Raw genomic sequence first — 16,895 nt, 5'->3', positions numbered from 1 at the left:
CAGTCAAAAGGCCTGTGGGGGGGCAGCTTATCTGCCTCCCTTTCGCTGAAGACCTCCTTCAGATCAGCATATTGTGGTGGCACCTCCCCTCTTTGCTCCAGGGCCAACCCAGCCACCCTGGCCACAGCCATTCTGGGTTCCTTCCCTCCCAGACAGTGCTCTAAGCAGTAAGCTGACCCAAAGGTGACCGACCGCTGATGCCATGACACCACTGGGTCATGCATTGCCAGCCAGCTCATTCCCAGTATTATTGGGGGTCCTGCCAGCGTGGCCACGTGAAAGGCAATGGTTTCCATGTGCCTGGAAACCCTCATTCGCATTGGCGGTATCTGGTGCATCACTCCCCCCCCCCAGGAGTTCCCTGCCATCGATGGTGGTCACCTGCAAGGGAAACTCTAGTGGTAACAGGTGGAGTTGGTGTTCCAGAGCGAAGTCTCTGCTGAAGAAATTACACGAGCTGCCAGAATCTAGCAGTCCCTTCACTTTGACGGGGTGCCTGTTTGGAAGTTCTAGCACCACCTCTATGGCTATAGCTGCCTTGGGGGGGTCAGGCTGGGGCACTTCTATTGGTGGCTGGCCTGGCTGCTGCCCCTGCTGGTTGGCAGCCAGGCGTTTTCGTTTCCCTGCACCTGCCCCTCCTCCCCCTTCTCGTCGTGGTCTGCAGCCCCCATCATGCCTTGCCAGGCCTTTCGCTGAGGGCAGACCTTGGCAAAATGTCCCGGTCACTGACAGAGGAAACACTTCTTGGTAGTTTTCCACTCCTTTCCCTCCCTTTTCCGACCTTCACCAGCGTTTGAAACTTCGCGCGCGCGCGCACCATCAATTTCCATCGGCTCCACCACCTGGGAAGGCTCCCTCGGCATCTCGGGAATGCGGTTGTCATGGAAACGTTCCGCCCTTACCTCCCGCTTCTCTTGAGCCTGCGCTTCCTGGCGTACACCGATCGTAAGCACAGTCTTTGTGAGTTCATCCATTGACCGCGGGCGGGGCGCTCGGGACAACTCGTCTTTCACTTCGGGGGACAAACCCGCCTCAAACAACATTTGCATCGGTTCAGAGCCCAGATCCCACCCAAGTTTGTGGACTAACATCACGAAACGCGACCAGTAGTTTCTGACGGACAGGCTCCCCTGCTTGCACCCCATCAGCTCCCGCCGTGTCACGCTTTGCTCAACCTCGCTGGAGTACATCGCGTCCATTCCCTGGTAGAATTTCTTAAGATCTTTCAATGCATCATTCTGCGTCGCCATTAGGGGCCTGATCCATTCGCGCACCCCATCCTGCAGATGTCCAACAATGTAAGCCACCCTCTCCCCGTCATCAGCAAAGTCATTTTTCTGCACTTCCAAAGCGTACTGAATTTCCGTTCGGAAGGCATTGTAGTCTTGGGGCTTTCCACCAAACTTGTGTACCAGCCCCTGAACCTTCCTCCCTATCGGGGTGGCTCTGACCGGTGCATCCTGAGCCTGTCTCTCCTCCAGCCGCGCCGTCAGGGTAGCTACATGCGCCTCCAGGTCTCGGTTCCTCTCGACCAGACCTCGCATCGGGGCTTCTTGCTCTGTCTTTCCGGCCGGCTCTGTTTGGCTCATCTTGCTGCCTCTCCGGGGCTACGCACGAGCAATGTCAGGGACTAACAGATTGCTGTAATGATTCTAGGGGTTGCTCGTGCGTAAGCTTGTCCCAACCTCTGGCTGGGTTGCCTGAGTGAACCTTTCCTGTCCGGGCAGCCACTCGCCCGTGACTGTCTCAATCGCTGGCAGAATCCGTCAGTGGGCATTTCTTAAACTTCTTCCAGCAAAGAAGCTCTTTGACGCCAAGTCTCCTCCTACTCTCCCTGCGCGGAAGCCTTCTGCGCAAGGAGGGCGTAGGCAGCGGAGGACCCTTCCTCTCCCCGCTGGTCCCCGGCAAGGAGTCATGGGACCGCCTCGCCGATTCCCCCATCTGCCCCCCTTCTCCACTGGAGCTACGTTGATTCTCTTCCCCAGAAGACGGGTTGCCTCTCCCACTCCCGGGACGCTCTCTGGGATCCCTTTGGAGCTTGCTCTCTCCCTCGGACACTGATGGCAGTTCCCTGACAACACCCTTCAGCCTTTTTCTTTGTGGTTGTCAGTCTATATGTTTGCAATTTAGCATGGAGAGCTGCAATTCAAGTCCAAAACCCAACCCCTACCTTTGGGTGTACGGAGCTTGGCACGCAGTTCCTTGAATCGCACCCTATAATTTTCACCATAGTTGTGGCCTGTAGCTGTGTTTGTGTAGGAAATGACTCCTATAGTCAATCCCTGGCCTTTCCTTTTTCACAAATTCTGCACTGTATGTTATCCTGTTGCTCCTACATCTCACCCAGTACCCTGTTGAATATTATAAAGAAGAGTGGTTGCACTAGCTTTCAGATGTTATGTATTTCAGGGTTGTATAAAATGACACAGGAATTGTATGGGGGGAGCAGGAAACCTCTGGTCAAACAGGTTTTGCAAAATGTACCCCCCCTCCGCCCCCGGCCCTGCAAGTTCACAGCTGAGATCATAGTGCAGTGTATCTCAAGGTGAGGCCAGCCAATAGGTGTGTGTTCTCTCTCTCTCTCTCTCTCTCTCTCTCTCTCTCTCTCTCTCTCTCTCTCTCTGCTTTGTGTAATATGGTTTGTAGGAGGACTTCATTTCCCATAATGTACAGACATTTATTTTGTTCCACTGCCAGCTCTGGTCAAACAGGTTTTTAAGTTTTTTTGTGTGTATTTTTTTAATAGTACAGAAACCTGTAAAACCTGTTTAAGAGGAGGTGAAAGTTGACATGAGTGTGCACACCTTCATGGATGGAGAGAGTTATGTTAGGCCTACAGTATTAGGATAATGTTCTGCAAATTAAAACAACAACAATAATAGCAATTGAGCTGGCTGCACAGCAAGGGAGCACACAGGCAAAATAATAAAAATAGCACACCAAAATGATTTATTTGTTTATTTAACAGCATTTCTAAATTGCTTAATTTTTTTTAAATCAACATGATGTACAACAGATTCAGATATACACAAAAAAAATCAGTATAAAGCTACTAAGAAAAAAACAACCAGAACCATAAATTCCAAAAATAGGATGCAGCATCGTAAGATACAAAGGTACAGGGTCCAGCGTTAACTATCAGGGAAAGTCTGAGAAGAAAAGTATGTTTTCAGAATGTGTCTTAAAACATGACTGAAGGTGCTTCTCACATTGCAAAGCAAAGCGCATTTCAAAATACAGAGGCAGCAGGATAAAACGCCTTTCTTCTGAGTCCCCACCATATGATGATCTGTAGTATGGCACTGCCACAACCTCCCAAGCTGATCTCAATGATTTAACAGATATACACATGGGAAGCCAGTCTTTTAGGTAAGCTGGTCATATGTCAACAACCAAGTTTTTGATGGTGCATTGGTAGCTAATCTGCAGCCGATATACAACGTCCACAAGATTGTAGGGCAGTATGTGTGAGTCATGGGGAGTGGTGGACAAGGGTTTGCACTGCTCTTCACAACATGAAACAAACAAACACACACAAAAGATGGGTTGAGTGGGTGCAAGAAAACCCACAGAGTCTCATATATACAGTATGTATATATATATATATATATATATATATATATATACACACACACAGTATATATATATATATATATATACACACACACACACACACACACGTGTGTGTGTGTTACTGCTTAGTTTCCATCACAATTAAAATGGCTGCTTTCTAAATGTTTCAAGTAACACCGTACTTTTCCGCCTATAAGACACCCCCATGTATAAGACGCCCCCTATTTTTGGGGACTGGAATTTCAGAAAATGAGGGGACATGGCAAAAAGTTTTTGAGCTTTTGGGGGGAAGGATTGCCCTCTCCAGCAGAAGCTGCCAATTGCCCGCCCAATTGCCACAGCATTGGCCAATCAACACCACCCATTGACACATTAACCAACAACATGCACAATAGCCACTGACAGCCACGGCAGCAACCAATCAAACGTTCCCCCTTTGCACTACCCATGTATAAGATGACCCCCACTTCTTAGCATGGTTTTTAAGGGGGGGGGGAATCTAGTCTTATACACGGAAAAGTATGGCAAATGGTCTGGGCCTTACACATGAGAAGGAATGTATGGGATGCCTCCTCCCATATGTGCCCTAAAATCTTCTGGGGCAGCCTTGCTTTTGGTCTTCCTATTGCCTGAAATGCACCACATTGACTTGCTTGAGAGCCTCCTTGGTGGTTATGCCTTCCTTACGGAAGCCCTTGTTGAAGGAGCCTCACTGTAAAGATGGGGAACCTGACATCCAAGGGCCAAATGTGGCCCTTCAGTCGTCACTATCTGGCACTTGAGGCTCTTCCTAGGCCACACCCCATTCCTTGTCCCTGCTCTGTACCCTCCTTGAGTCTGCCCCCCCCCCGGCTAGAATGCAACTGTTAATGCTTCTTGCTTGACTCGATGGCATGTGGGCTTTTGTGTAGGACTGCAGCTTATTATGCAAAGAGTCACACCTGCAGCTCCACCCACTTTTGCCTCTGGCCCCGCCTGCTTCTGGCATGTGGCCCTCAGAAGGTTGCCCAGAATGGAATGTGGCCCCTGGGCTTTAAACAACAACAACAAAAATTTTCCACTGGATAATGAAGGCCTTTCTCTTTAGCGTGAGCATGGTTCCTTTGGGAGGAAATTTAGAACGGGATTAAAACTGGTTATGCAGTATTATTTTAATGGTTTGTGCTGCAGTATTAGGACAGGATCCAGAGAGATCCTTGTGTACATAAAAGGCAACTCCTTTTGTGTAAGAATGGAAATATTCTCTGTTATTTGCAGATTCCTCCTTCAAGTTTCATGTCCCCACCCTAGTGTATAAATTGAAATAATAATAATAATAATAAGAATAATAATAATAATAGTAGTAGTAGTAGTAGTCTGTTCTGGAGGATGTTCTCAGTGGCTTTTCAGGGAAGACATATGGACCAGGGGATACATTGGGAAGGCAGGAAAAGCCCCACTGTGCGAGTGGAACTTGACTGGCTGTTCTGTGGATCCTGTGTCGTGTGTGTGTTGTTGATTATTTCTATAGAGACATTTTGATGCTTGAAAGGTATAAAACCTAAGTGGCAACCTTTTTGGTTAGAAATTACGAGAAACTATTAAATAATTGGATGGATATAATAAATAACTGACCACTTGCTGGCCTTTAATGAGACCAGGTCTTATCCCTGATGTGACACACCTCACTAGTGTTTTTTTTAATTTGATTTTTACTTTTTTCTAACCATGGCCATTTTGTGGTCAAGGCTGAATTTTTACTATATATATATATATATATATATATATCAATGGCCATATAATTATTTCCTATACCCTATGCTACAACTGTTTCCGACCATTTTGCGGAGGGATTTAATCAGCGGGCTATACATTTGAGAAAGAAACAGTTCCGGCCCTAACCTTAGGTAGAGTGTGAAGTGGCTACCTCAGGCAGCTTACTTTGGGGTGGCCGTGCACAGGCAGAAAATAATGTATTTTTAATTTTTATTGCCCCGAAGGAGGATGCGAGCCACTTCTGCTGCCTCGGGGGCCCAAAAGAACCTCTTATGCCCAGGGATGCCAAGTTGAACAAAACATATTTTATTGAATAAAAAACATTTTATTGGGGGAGGCTGAAGGGACCTTGGTCCCCTAGGAGTTGCCCTAATATATATATTAAAGGCTTTTTCTGTTGTTGTTTTTTTTGGGGGGGGGTTGGATTTCATGCTCTTTATTGAAATCCAACCCCCCCCCCCCAAAAAAAACAACAACAGAAAAAGCCTTTAATATATATATTAGGGCAACTCCTAGGGGACCAAGGTCCCTTCAGCTCATAGTGTTGAGGAGGAATCGTTGTTGTTGTTTGTTCCTTCTCCACCCGCTGCCTCTGCCCTCACAAGAACCGAGCCTGCAGCGCGCGCGGGAAGAAGCTGCCAGCCGGCGCAGCGCCGGGCGCCTCAGGAGCGCGCGCGGGCTTCCCTGGAGGGGCTCGGTGCTCCCGCGCTCCCTCTAGGGGACAGCTGCGCCCAGGCGGGTCACGTGCGCGGGTGACAGAAGCAGAAGCGGCGGCTTTCGGCAGCGGCTCCGCAGTTTCCAGCCGCCGCCGTCGAAAAAGCAGCCGCAGCAGCAGCAGCAGCAGCGGCCGGGGTGGAGCGAGCGAGGGAGGCGAGCGGGAGAGAGCGCTGCGCCCTGGCGCGCTGTGCGTGAGTCTGTGGCGAGCTTGCAGCGGGCCCGCTCAGCTCCATGCGAAAGGATTGCGAGGGGGAAAGAGGAGGAGGAGGAGGAGGAAGGAGAAGAAGAGGAGGAGGAGGAGGCAGCAGCAGCAACAGCAGCAGCCATGGCGGGGCTCCACTGAAGGCAGCAGCAGCAGCAGCAGGCGGCGAGGGAGGAGAGGGGAAATCTCTGCGTTCCCTCCACCTCATCCCTGCCTGAGCTGGGCTGGGCTCTGCGTGGATTCCTCGCTTTATGCCCCGCTGAGACCGCCGGAGAGGACCCGGGGCCCCCGTCGCCGCCCCCCACGCGCGGGGGGGAGGGTTGGGTGCTTTTGTTTTTAATTTGCCGCCCTCCCTTTCCATTCCGCCGCCCCCCCTCCGCAAGCCGTCGTCCTCCTCCTCCTCGATTGCGTGTGTTGTGTGTGTGTGTCCCTCTCTCCGTCGGTGTGTATTGCAAACAAAGAGCCAGACCCACATCCGCGCAGCAGCGCGAGGGGAGAGAAAGGAGGAGAAGGAGCCACAGCCGAGAGAGCCAGAGGAGATCTCCTTGGATCGAGTATGGCGGATCGCAGCCTGGAGAGCCTCCCTCTGCCGCTGGAAGTGAGAGCCCGCCTGGCTGAGCTGGAGCTGGAATTATCGGAAGGTAAGGGCACCAAAAAAATAAAATAATGCACATTGTGGGTTGTTGTTTTTTAAGCCATTTCTCCCTCGACCTCCGCGGTGCCTCCCCCGTGCACAGCTGAGCCTCAGCATCAAAAGTGCTGGGAGGATGTAGGTGGAGAGGGAAACAGCCATTCCTCTGGGGAATTGAAGGTGGTGTTGGTTGGGGGGGGGGAGAGAGATCTGAGGAGGAAGGGAAGGTAGGGTGGGGTGTGCAAGGTTAGGAGTGTGGTGTGTGCGGGGGGGGGGGAGCGTGAGCGAGCGAGCAACTGGCGGCATCTGAAATGATCTCTGGAAGGTTGATTTGTCCCCTCTGCAGTGTGTAACCTTTCGCCTCCAGCTCGTCTCGCCATCCCTTGTGTGTGTGTGTGGATGTGGCATGTTGTAATTGTTTCCTGTGGGTGTCAGTTTCTCCGCGTATGTGTGTGACATATCCTAAGAAATGGTGTACGTGTGTGTGAAAAAAAATCCCTGCTGAGATTCCTCCACCTCCCCCCTTCTTTCTCCTTGAAGCTTTTGGCCCCAAAAGGGGAGGGAGGATGAGAAAGAGATTGCTACGTTTATTTCTCCTGCTTTTTAGTTTCTTAGGAAACTGGTTATTAATGTCATTTTGCTGAGGGGGTGGGGAAGAGCCCATTGATTCTTGATGGCGCCTGTTGTCTTCTTCTCCTTCTCCTCCTCCTCCTCCTCCTCTGGTACCATTTGGGCTGGCTGTGTATAAATATATAGGTTGTGTTCGGCTGGTGATAAAAAAAAAACCCACCCATCTCCTCCTTTCCTTTCTCGCTATTCTGCTATTCTTCCTGCCACAGTGCTGGGAGAGATAGAGGAATGAGGCTTTTTTGGCAGGAAGATCTGCTGCTCCAGTGTTGCTTGCATGCTTTATTACGGAGGATGGAAAAATCTTTAGGGCTGGGCTTGCAAGGACTCTCTCAGCCTGCCAAGAGAATACAGTTTTACTAAAAAAGAAAAGGACAAAAACACCTTCCCCCACCTACCGTATATGTTGGTGCAAATGCTATTTGAACACATCCAGTGACATAATGCAAAGCCCATGTGTGAGACTTGCTATTTAATCAAGTTTCAGATATGAATAATAAGTGTTCCTTTATTACTTGTTTTTACCAACAGATTATTTTGCTTATTTTTGAAACTGAGTAACAGAGGGGGTTTTCGTTTTGTTTTTAGGCTTTTGCATAATTTAATTTTCTTGGTTTTTATTGAAGAGGGTGCAATTGTTCTACAGTTTGGTCCATTCTGATGCTCCAGGAAGTTTACAAAGGGCATTATGCAATTTTCCGATGGTTGTTTTCTTATTCTTTGGATAATAAATACTGTAAAGGGATGGCATTTTAGGTATGCGTTTTGGAACCCCTGCATTTGTTGCTGACTTGGAATGTGTGCATTCAGAAACCACACACATTTCCAGTAAGATTTCATGTGGTTCCATATTTCTCAGGCATAAGTCAGAATACGTCTCTCCTGCTGGCTGTTCAAGTGCTTGAGAAAGGAATTCTGCTAACTCTTGGTGAATATGGTGTTTTGTTTTGTTTTGGAAAAAGGCTGCTCTTTTTTTATTTTTTGAAGGTTAATAGAAAAAATGCTTGAAATACAAGGGGGTGGGGTCCCCAGTATGTCCCAAATTGGGGACTGGAATAGTTCAAAACGTGGAATGTGTTTTCTCTTCTTCCATTCCCAGTCATCGTCCCCTCTGTGTGTGTAACGGTTTTATGAGGGCTTCTAGCCAGAAAGTAAAACTGCACTCAGACCATTTCCATCAGCAGGGAGGAGCTGGTGTTGACATTGTATTTTTCTTTTAACACTTTCTGAGGGAGGAGAAGACTCAAGGACCAAATCGCTGGGGTTGCTAGCCTTCTTTACATGCCTTTATACTGACGGTGCCTTTTGCCAGTTCTGCAAAAACCTCAACTGTAGCAAGGGTTAAAGCAATATTGACTTATTCAAGCTTTCTGCACATCGATTTGGCATTTTCTAAGCTAACAGGGAGAGGCTGGAAGATTGCTACAGTATGTTGAATGTACCATCCTTATGCACAGAAGACTGTGTCAGTGTACAGAAGCATGCTGTTAATAGTGGTAACATTTCATCACACATTTAACGCATCAGACTTGTAGATCCAGTGCAGAATTCATCAAAAATAATAAAAGTGCAGGTTGAAATTCTGAGGCAGAGAACAGATGGCTAATGTGTGGAATTCGCCTCCAATGTATATTGACTAAGTGGGATGTGATTAGCAACTTAGACACATAGATGGATCAAGTTCATTCTTGATGTGGTTGTGCAGTCTTATGCATGCTTGCTCAGGAGTAAGGCCTACTATGTTAAATAGGGCTTACTCCCAGGTCAGTAAACATACACAAGATTTCAGCGAAAGTATGCTTATTTCAGAGTGTTTGATGCTGCTGTGAAATTAGTCAACACACACACATATACACACATATATATTCTTTTGATTTCATATGCAGACTAACAAATTTGATTACTGTAGTTTGGATTATTTTAAAGAAATTGATTATCCAGCCAATACTGAAAATCTACAGTGAATCTGCCATTCATTTATGAGTTGTGGAATTATATCATATGGAGTGCCTTTGCTCTGATAAAGTGGTTTAAAAAAAAAAAGGCAAATGTTTCCAGTGAATTTAATGTCTGAAGCAATCCTGTGCCAAATTTGTTGTAAGCAAATCCCTTTGAAGTAATTTGGATGTAGAATTGTAAACAACCATGGGATTGGGCCGCAAGGCCTCATGCTCACTTATTCAGAGTAGAGGCAAGCATAGGTCAGGCAGTTGTTGTTTGTAAGAGGACTAAGTATCTGCTTCTTCCACTGATCTCTAAAGTCATTGGAAGTGTTGAGCACCTGGGAAAAGTCACTTTATACCAGCATGGCTAATATAGCTTAAATCTTGAAACATTACTGCAGGGCGTGTCATTGCAGTTTCAAGACTGCAAATACCCTTTGCAGATTAAAGGGGAACTTGAGTAGATTTCATATGTGCAAGAGTGTTTGCCTAAAAGTCCCCTTTGAGGAAGGCTATCCAAAACATGGGAACAGATGTGATTGTTAGATCTTTCGAGCTGAAGTACCTGCCCTATTAAAGGTTGTTTCTGAGCGACTCTAAAACTTGCTACACTGTTTCACCAGCAGAGTATCATTTTAATCATAGGCGCTCCAATTTATCTTTCTCCGGAAAAATAGCAACAACTGTTACCACTTCGTGAAAGAATATTTATACAAGCACTAAGGCGACAACCCCAAACTCACTGTACTTGAGAGTAAACTGCTTTGAATTCAAATGGAATTACTTCTGGGTAAACATAGGTACTATACTGCTAGAAAGCTGTCGGGTGTAGTATGATCCTAAACCTGTTTACCCATAAGTATATTCAGTTGCATTCAATAGGACTTGATCTCTAATAATTGTGTTGAGGGTTGCAGCCTAAGCATATACAGTAATACCTTGAGTTGAATGTGCTTCAGGTTGAGCGCTTTCGGGTTGCGCTCCGCGGCAACCCGGATGTAAGGGAGCGCGTTACTTCCAGATTTTGCCGCTCGCGCATGTGCAGATGCTCAAAATGACGTCGTGTGCATGCGCGGAAGCGGCAAAACGCGACCCGCGCATGCTCAGACGTGCCGTGGCATCTTGCGTTCCATTCAGGATGCGAATGGGACTCCGGAACGGATCCCGTTCACATCCCAAGGTACTTAATATAGCAGGGGTGGGGAATTGTAGGTTTCTCTGTCTGACCTGCCCCTCTGCATGTGCCACTGAGCCTGCATCACACTGTTTGAGTGCTTTTACCTGCTGGAATGTGTCTTTGAATTGTGATAATGTCTCTTCATAGCCTGAATGAGGAGGCGTGTCAAAACCCCTGGTTTTGTGTGGTTAGACTTTAGCGCCTGGTACAAATGCAAGAGTCGCACCCATTGCTCTCCCCACTTTTAACCACTGGTATGTGGGCCCCGGGATGTTGCTTCTGTGGGCATGCAGCCCTTGGGCTGAAAAAGGTTCTAAACTCCTCCTTTGCAGCAGTTATGGGGCATCGTTTTTATGAATTAAGGACTCTGTGCACGTAGAATCTGTGTTGCGTCGTTTGACCTTGCTTCGTCATCATCATCATCATTTTTAAGTTGTATACTGCCTTTCTATCTTACAATACTCAAGGCGGTTTACAAGCTGAAGAAACAAAAAATGTACATCTTATAACAATCTAATGCAATACAAAAATGTGATAATAAAACAGTAACATTCAACAATCATTAGAATAGTATAAAATAATAATATCAACATATAAACTTTAAACAGAAATCCACTCAACAGTTACAGTAATATCTAAACTATAATCAATAAAATTACGGCAAGCCGCAGTACATAAAACATTACAATACACATTGAGAAGCAGAGGGTAGACCAAGGCAGGTGGAAAGAGGCCTTGCTGGATGGAGTCTCTCCCCTCACAGTTCTTCCTCTAGGCACAGCTCCCTTATGAGGAGACCCAGGGCCAGAGGGTGGGGCAAGGCAGGTGGAAGGAGGCCTTGCCTGATGGAGTCTCTCCATGTATGTATTCCTGTTCATTTATTTATTTGTTAAACTTGTATGCTGCCCTTCATCCGAAGATCTCAGGGCGGTTCACAGCATAGAAACATAAAAATAATAAAAAACACAAAATGCATAATAAGAACAAGCCAATAAACCACCCCCTGCAATGAATCAATTCACTAGCAAACGGCCTGATTCACAACCAGCAGCGTACATGTACTTAGGTCAGCTTAGCCGCCTTGAAGTTACTACAACCAAATCACACTTGATTAATCACACTTGGGTTTCACCGGGCCATATGCTGTCGACCATGCACCCTGCATGAGTAGCAAGCAGCCCTGCCACAAAACACAGAAGACATGTTTCACTTGCTAATGGTGTGCATCCTAGGTTGCATGGAGTACATGGTGTAGCACAGGAACTAGGTTTTTAGATGCCAGGGCCAATATGGGTTATCATTATTAGAGGCATGCCACTTTGTTCAGCCAGACCCTTTCCTAAGTTTGTGTAGGCACCTTGTGTAATGGGTGTGTTGACTGCAGATGGAGCTGGCATGTTTGGCACATACGCTGTGAGTGGCTGCAGTCGGCGTGATCAAGGTCCATCAAACTACGTATGGAATGATGCGCTTTTCACTGCTTCTGTTGAATGTGATTCACAAGTGTTCCAGAGGGGGAGGGACATGAGAGATAATATTCAGATTCCCAGCCCTACCTAGGGATGCCAGGGAGTGAACCTGGGATTTTCTCATTTGTTTTGTGAGACTATATCCCCCCTCCCACCTTTGTGTTATCATTTTAGTCAACAGATGAAGTCATAGCAATGGCTGACATCTAGGAAAGCAAATCTAACCAATTAGACACAGACAAGGCTAGAATGACATGCCCCATTGCCTGGACCAGGTATAGCAGGTGCAATGCTCTCAAAATGATTTGGACTACAACTCCTAGCCAGCACAGCCAGGGGGTAAGGGATGATGGGAGTTGTAGTCCACAACATCTGGCAGGGAGCATGTTGGCTACCCTAGTCTACTCTCTAGAGAAGGAACCTTTTTGTTGGTTTTTACAAAAGGCTTTTGTGCTGTGGAGACAATGGATGAAACACCCATAATTATTGTACCTGTACTTGGGGGAGAGGCTGTGACTTTGAGTTCATGGAGTATAAGTCAATCAAGAGCTACTAGCCAGGTTGGCTATGCTGTCCAGCCACAGTTGGAGGCAGAATCGTCTCTGCATTCCAGCTGCTGGAAACCACAGGAGGGAAGAGCGGTTGTTTGCTCCAATCCCACTTGCAAGTTTCCCAGAGGCATCTGGGTGGCCGCTGTGAGAGCAGAATGCTGGACCAGGTGGGCCATTGGCCTCATCCAGCCTCTTCTTATGTTCTGACATTATTATCCTAGCCTTGCAAGTAGCTGGTTGGAGCGGGGAGCTGTAGTTCAGTGTTGTTATCCTGGGATACTGATTTTTTTTGGGGGGGGGGAGAAAGAAAATGCAGTGTGTTCATGTGTGAAGTTGATTGTAGCACCAATGCAATTAATGAAGGTCGGGAGTGGGTGAAGGGAGGCAAGGTAAAGTAGGCAGAGAGTTTCAACAGTTAGTTCATACAGTGGTACCTCGGGTTAAGTACTTAATTTGTTCCGGAAGTCAGTTCTTAACCTGAAACTGTTCTTAACCTGAAGCACCACTTTAACTAATGGGGCCTCCTGCTGCTGCCGCCGCGCCGCCAGAGCACGATTTCTGTTCTTATCCTGAAGTAAAGTTCTTAACCTGAAGCACTATTTATGGCTTAGTGGAGTGTGAAACCTGAAGCGTATGTAACCTGAAGCGTATGTAACCCAAGGTACCACTGTACTATGTTTACCCATAGATGGACAAAATGAGAACAATAGTAATGTTGGAAGGTTACTGGAGGAAAGGAAAAACACAAATAAAAAGAGTAAAGCACTTCAGACATTGTTGTTTCCCATCGGTAATAAGTACTACACGTTGAATGACTATCAGTAATCTGAATAATGTTATGCAGGCACATGATGCTGTTACCTTGCAAAAGATAGGTAGGCCTCAGTGTGGTTGAAGGATGGATGAAAAATTGACTTAAGAGTTTTCCAAAGGGACATCAGGATAGACAAGTAATGCACAAATAGTGGATGCAATTTTCTTTTGTCATGTTATAGGCCCAGGTTTTTAACCCTTGATTTTAAAAAGAGACGTAGTGTGTGTTTCTAAATGGCAGAGTTTAAGCCGGCTGATAATGTTCCTCTTTAAAGGCCCCACGGATGGAATTCAAGATTTCCGATTCGGTTATTTTCTTTAATGTGAGCTGGAAGCTGAGCTGCAGCCAGACAAGGGCCTCCAAAAGCTTATCAGGCAACCTATCCATGTCCCCTGTGTGTAAGCTAGCCTAATCTCTCAGAGAAGGTGAAAATGTGTTGTGCACTCTAAATGACACGTCTCAAGGTAAGCACTAAGGCTTAATTTTATGACACTGCTGTAAACTTCACTGGAGGTGTTTCTGGTCTATTTTGAGAATGGGAGAGATGTGCAAAAGCTTTGCTTAAAGTACAGCAGTGGCAGTACGATCTTCTAGGAAAGTGTGATCCTGCAGTCACATTCCGTGGAAGTCATTCTCACTGATTTCAGTAGGGCTTCCTTCCATGTACTCTCCTGTTCACTGATATTTATAAGAGGCAAGAGAGAGAGAGCAACTCTGTTCAGCCATCATAAAAATATAAACTGGATGGCCAGATATAGTTTGCATGTTCTGCGTTCATGAGAAACGTACTAAACTTAACATGTTGGCTTCCTGTCGAGCTGGTCATTTGACTTGTTCTAAGACACTGATAAAGGAAGAAGTCCAATGCAGGGCTGGATTAAGAAACATAATGGCTTTATGGATATTCTGGGAACCCCACATCTACATGCCAATGCTCTTCACTCTCTGAATCAATAGCGACAAGTTTCTATGCAACCATGAGAATTGGGAACTGTGGCAGATTTCCATGCTGGAAGAGAGGTGGGGTGGACATGTAAGAAAATGAAGTGATTAAAAGTAGAAGCACCTGAGTACATACAAGTTGATGGCCAAGTTCCTCATCTCTTTGAAAATATGCTTGCCTTTTTCCTAGTAGGTTTATTTGGTGCTTCCATAAGTCTGCAAGAACTTCCATTGACACTGAAGTATGACGCTTGTGTGGTTGAATCAAGGTTCTTGAGGTTTGATGTAACAGATCTTAAGTCCCCAAGCCAGCTGTTCTTTGAATATTTATGAGTCTCAAGTTTTTCAGCCCTGAGGTAACAGTTTACAGGATTCATCATCGTATTTTCTGGGATAGTTTGGAGGTAACTGCTGGATGCACACCATATATTTAAAACTTCTCCCCTACAAGGTTCATGGGAACTGTACAATTCCCAGTGCCCTTAACAAACTACAGTTTCCAAGACTATTTTGGGGTCATGTGATTTAAATGTATGGTATGTCTTGCAGCCAATGATATGAATGCTTGTGAAGTTTTAGAAGTGTATTTGTAAGCTTATCAAAGCCCTGAGATAATCTCTTTAAAAAGTGTATTGACACTTTACAACTACTCTTCATGCATCAATACATTGGGTTGTATCAAAGTGTTACTCATAGTAGACCCACTGAAATTAATGTGCCTACCCAAGTTACTCGTGTCCTTTAATTTCAGTGGGCCTGCTCATATCCAAGTCTAACATTGGATACAATGGAAATGTCATATCGAGTTCAGAAACAAAATAAAAAAAATCCTTCCAGTAGCACCTTAGAGACCAACTAACTTAGTTATTGGTACGAGCTTTCGTGTGCATGCACACTTCTACAGATACGAGTTCAGAAATTCTTACTCCCAAGCAATCCATGTATAGGATTCAGTCGAAAACCTTTTCATTTATTTAGGTAATTTATAACCCACTCTTCATTTAAAATCAATTCCAAGGCAGGGTACAACATAAAAATATATGGCACGCAATAAAATCAAACAATCTGAAAAAATCAAGCTACCACAATAAATCAGGTTTACGCCACAGTACCATGAGAATGACAAAATATCTCCCCCAGTCAGCTAACCAGCATAAATTAAAAAAATGTATTTTGCAAGATGCCTCAAACAAATTTGTGAGGGAAAGGCATGTTTCTATACCAGCCTTTAAGCTTCTTTTTATTTGTTTGAAATGTTTTAGCTGAAATCCCATACCCTTATATGTAGGAGTAAGTTCCACTGGGCTCACTGGACTTATTTCTCAGTCAACAGGGGAAGAAGGTCTGTAGCTAAGTGATAGTCACTGGTAGTCATTATCTATAAAGTTCTGAGTGCATAATCAGTTGTTTGCTTGCACCGTACTGTTGGAATTGCATCTTCTCAGCCTCTCTCTAGAGATTAATTTGTTGTTGTTTTTTGGATTTATTAGATCATTGTGTGCAGCTTGATTTTTGGCAATTTTCCTCTCCCTTTCTGCCTTTTCTTCTGTTCGTTATGTGTCTTCCTTCTTCATAAGGGAGCAAGGTCTCCCATGTACCATACTGAGTGCTGTCAGCAAAAAATAAGAGAGCTTTCACAAAGATAATGTGGCTGGCAAGCTTCCCCATGCAGGAAGAGGCCAAATCCACATCCCTAGATATGCTGACTAGTTAAAAGTCAGAAACCTTGGTTAGCGCCCTGTGAAGATACTTGCCAACTGAATCTGTACCAAAGGGCTGTTTCTAAGAGTAGGAAGTATGAATAAGCTATCATCAGACTTTCCACAACCCTATGATCTTCGGATATAATCTTACTTCTTTCTGGGCTCGTGAGTACATTATGATCTTCCAGGATTTTCCCTAGCGTCTTTGCTATCTCTTCCAGTGAAACTCAAGAGGCATGCAATAGGTATCCTTCCAATAAATTCTCACAGTCCTCCTTGCTGCTAAAGTTGTCTCAATTACCTTATTGAATGCTATATTGTTTTTGTGTGTGTGCGTGCGTAAAGAGGTAAAATGTGCACCCAGCACATTAATCTGTCCAGTAGAGTTTCCAGATCTCACAAGACTGGAAGCCTGTTTTGTTTGTTTTAACTTGGAACACTCAATAATATGCTGTTGAAAACACAATAAAGTATTAATAATAAAAACACTTTAAATGATTTAGGTTTAAAATTAATCTGGTAGATTACAGGAAACATGCTCATTCTCATGTCCAAAGATGTGTTGCCATGGTTGAAACTCATCATGTACAATAAACATTTAGAACTATCTCCACAGCGCTGTGGTTTTGCCAGAGTTTGCTTTAGTACCTTTATCACTGACACAAACTGGACTTTCTTGTGATGCTCTGTTACATAAATCTGAATTGTTTGTTCTGTTACTAATAGCAAAGCAGAACAGCTTGTAATTTGTTTTATTTGTGTGGTCCTTTGTCAAATCAGTTGTCATTCTT

General features: G+C 45.4%; 1 protein-coding gene across 6 annotated transcripts in view; it reads left to right on the top strand.

Moving 5' to 3' along the window:
- Positions 1-6,087: 6,087 nt before the first annotated feature.
- The window catches only part of DIP2C (disco interacting protein 2 homolog C), a 293,125-nt gene continuing 282,317 nt past the window's right edge, over positions 6,088-16,895 (top strand). For 4 of the 6 annotated variants that reach the window (XM_080973978.1, XM_080973976.1, XM_080973975.1 and 1 more), the window contains exon 1: positions 6,088-6,888. In XM_080973978.1, coding sequence (XP_080830104.1) covers positions 6,804-6,888 — 85 coding nt within the window. In that variant the 5' untranslated portion in view covers positions 6,088-6,803. The remainder of the gene's footprint in view (positions 6,889-16,895) is intronic. The other 2 variants (XM_080973979.1, XM_080973977.1) reach the window with 1 other exon arrangement.

The sequence above is a fragment of the Podarcis pityusensis genome (genome assembly GCF_964106645.2).
Source record: "Podarcis pityusensis genome assembly, chromosome: 12".
NCBI lineage: Eukaryota > Metazoa > Chordata > Lepidosauria > Squamata > Lacertidae > Podarcis > Podarcis pityusensis.
The sequence above is the reverse complement of the archived record's forward strand: the minus strand, read 5'-3'. Positions and strand labels throughout refer to the sequence as shown.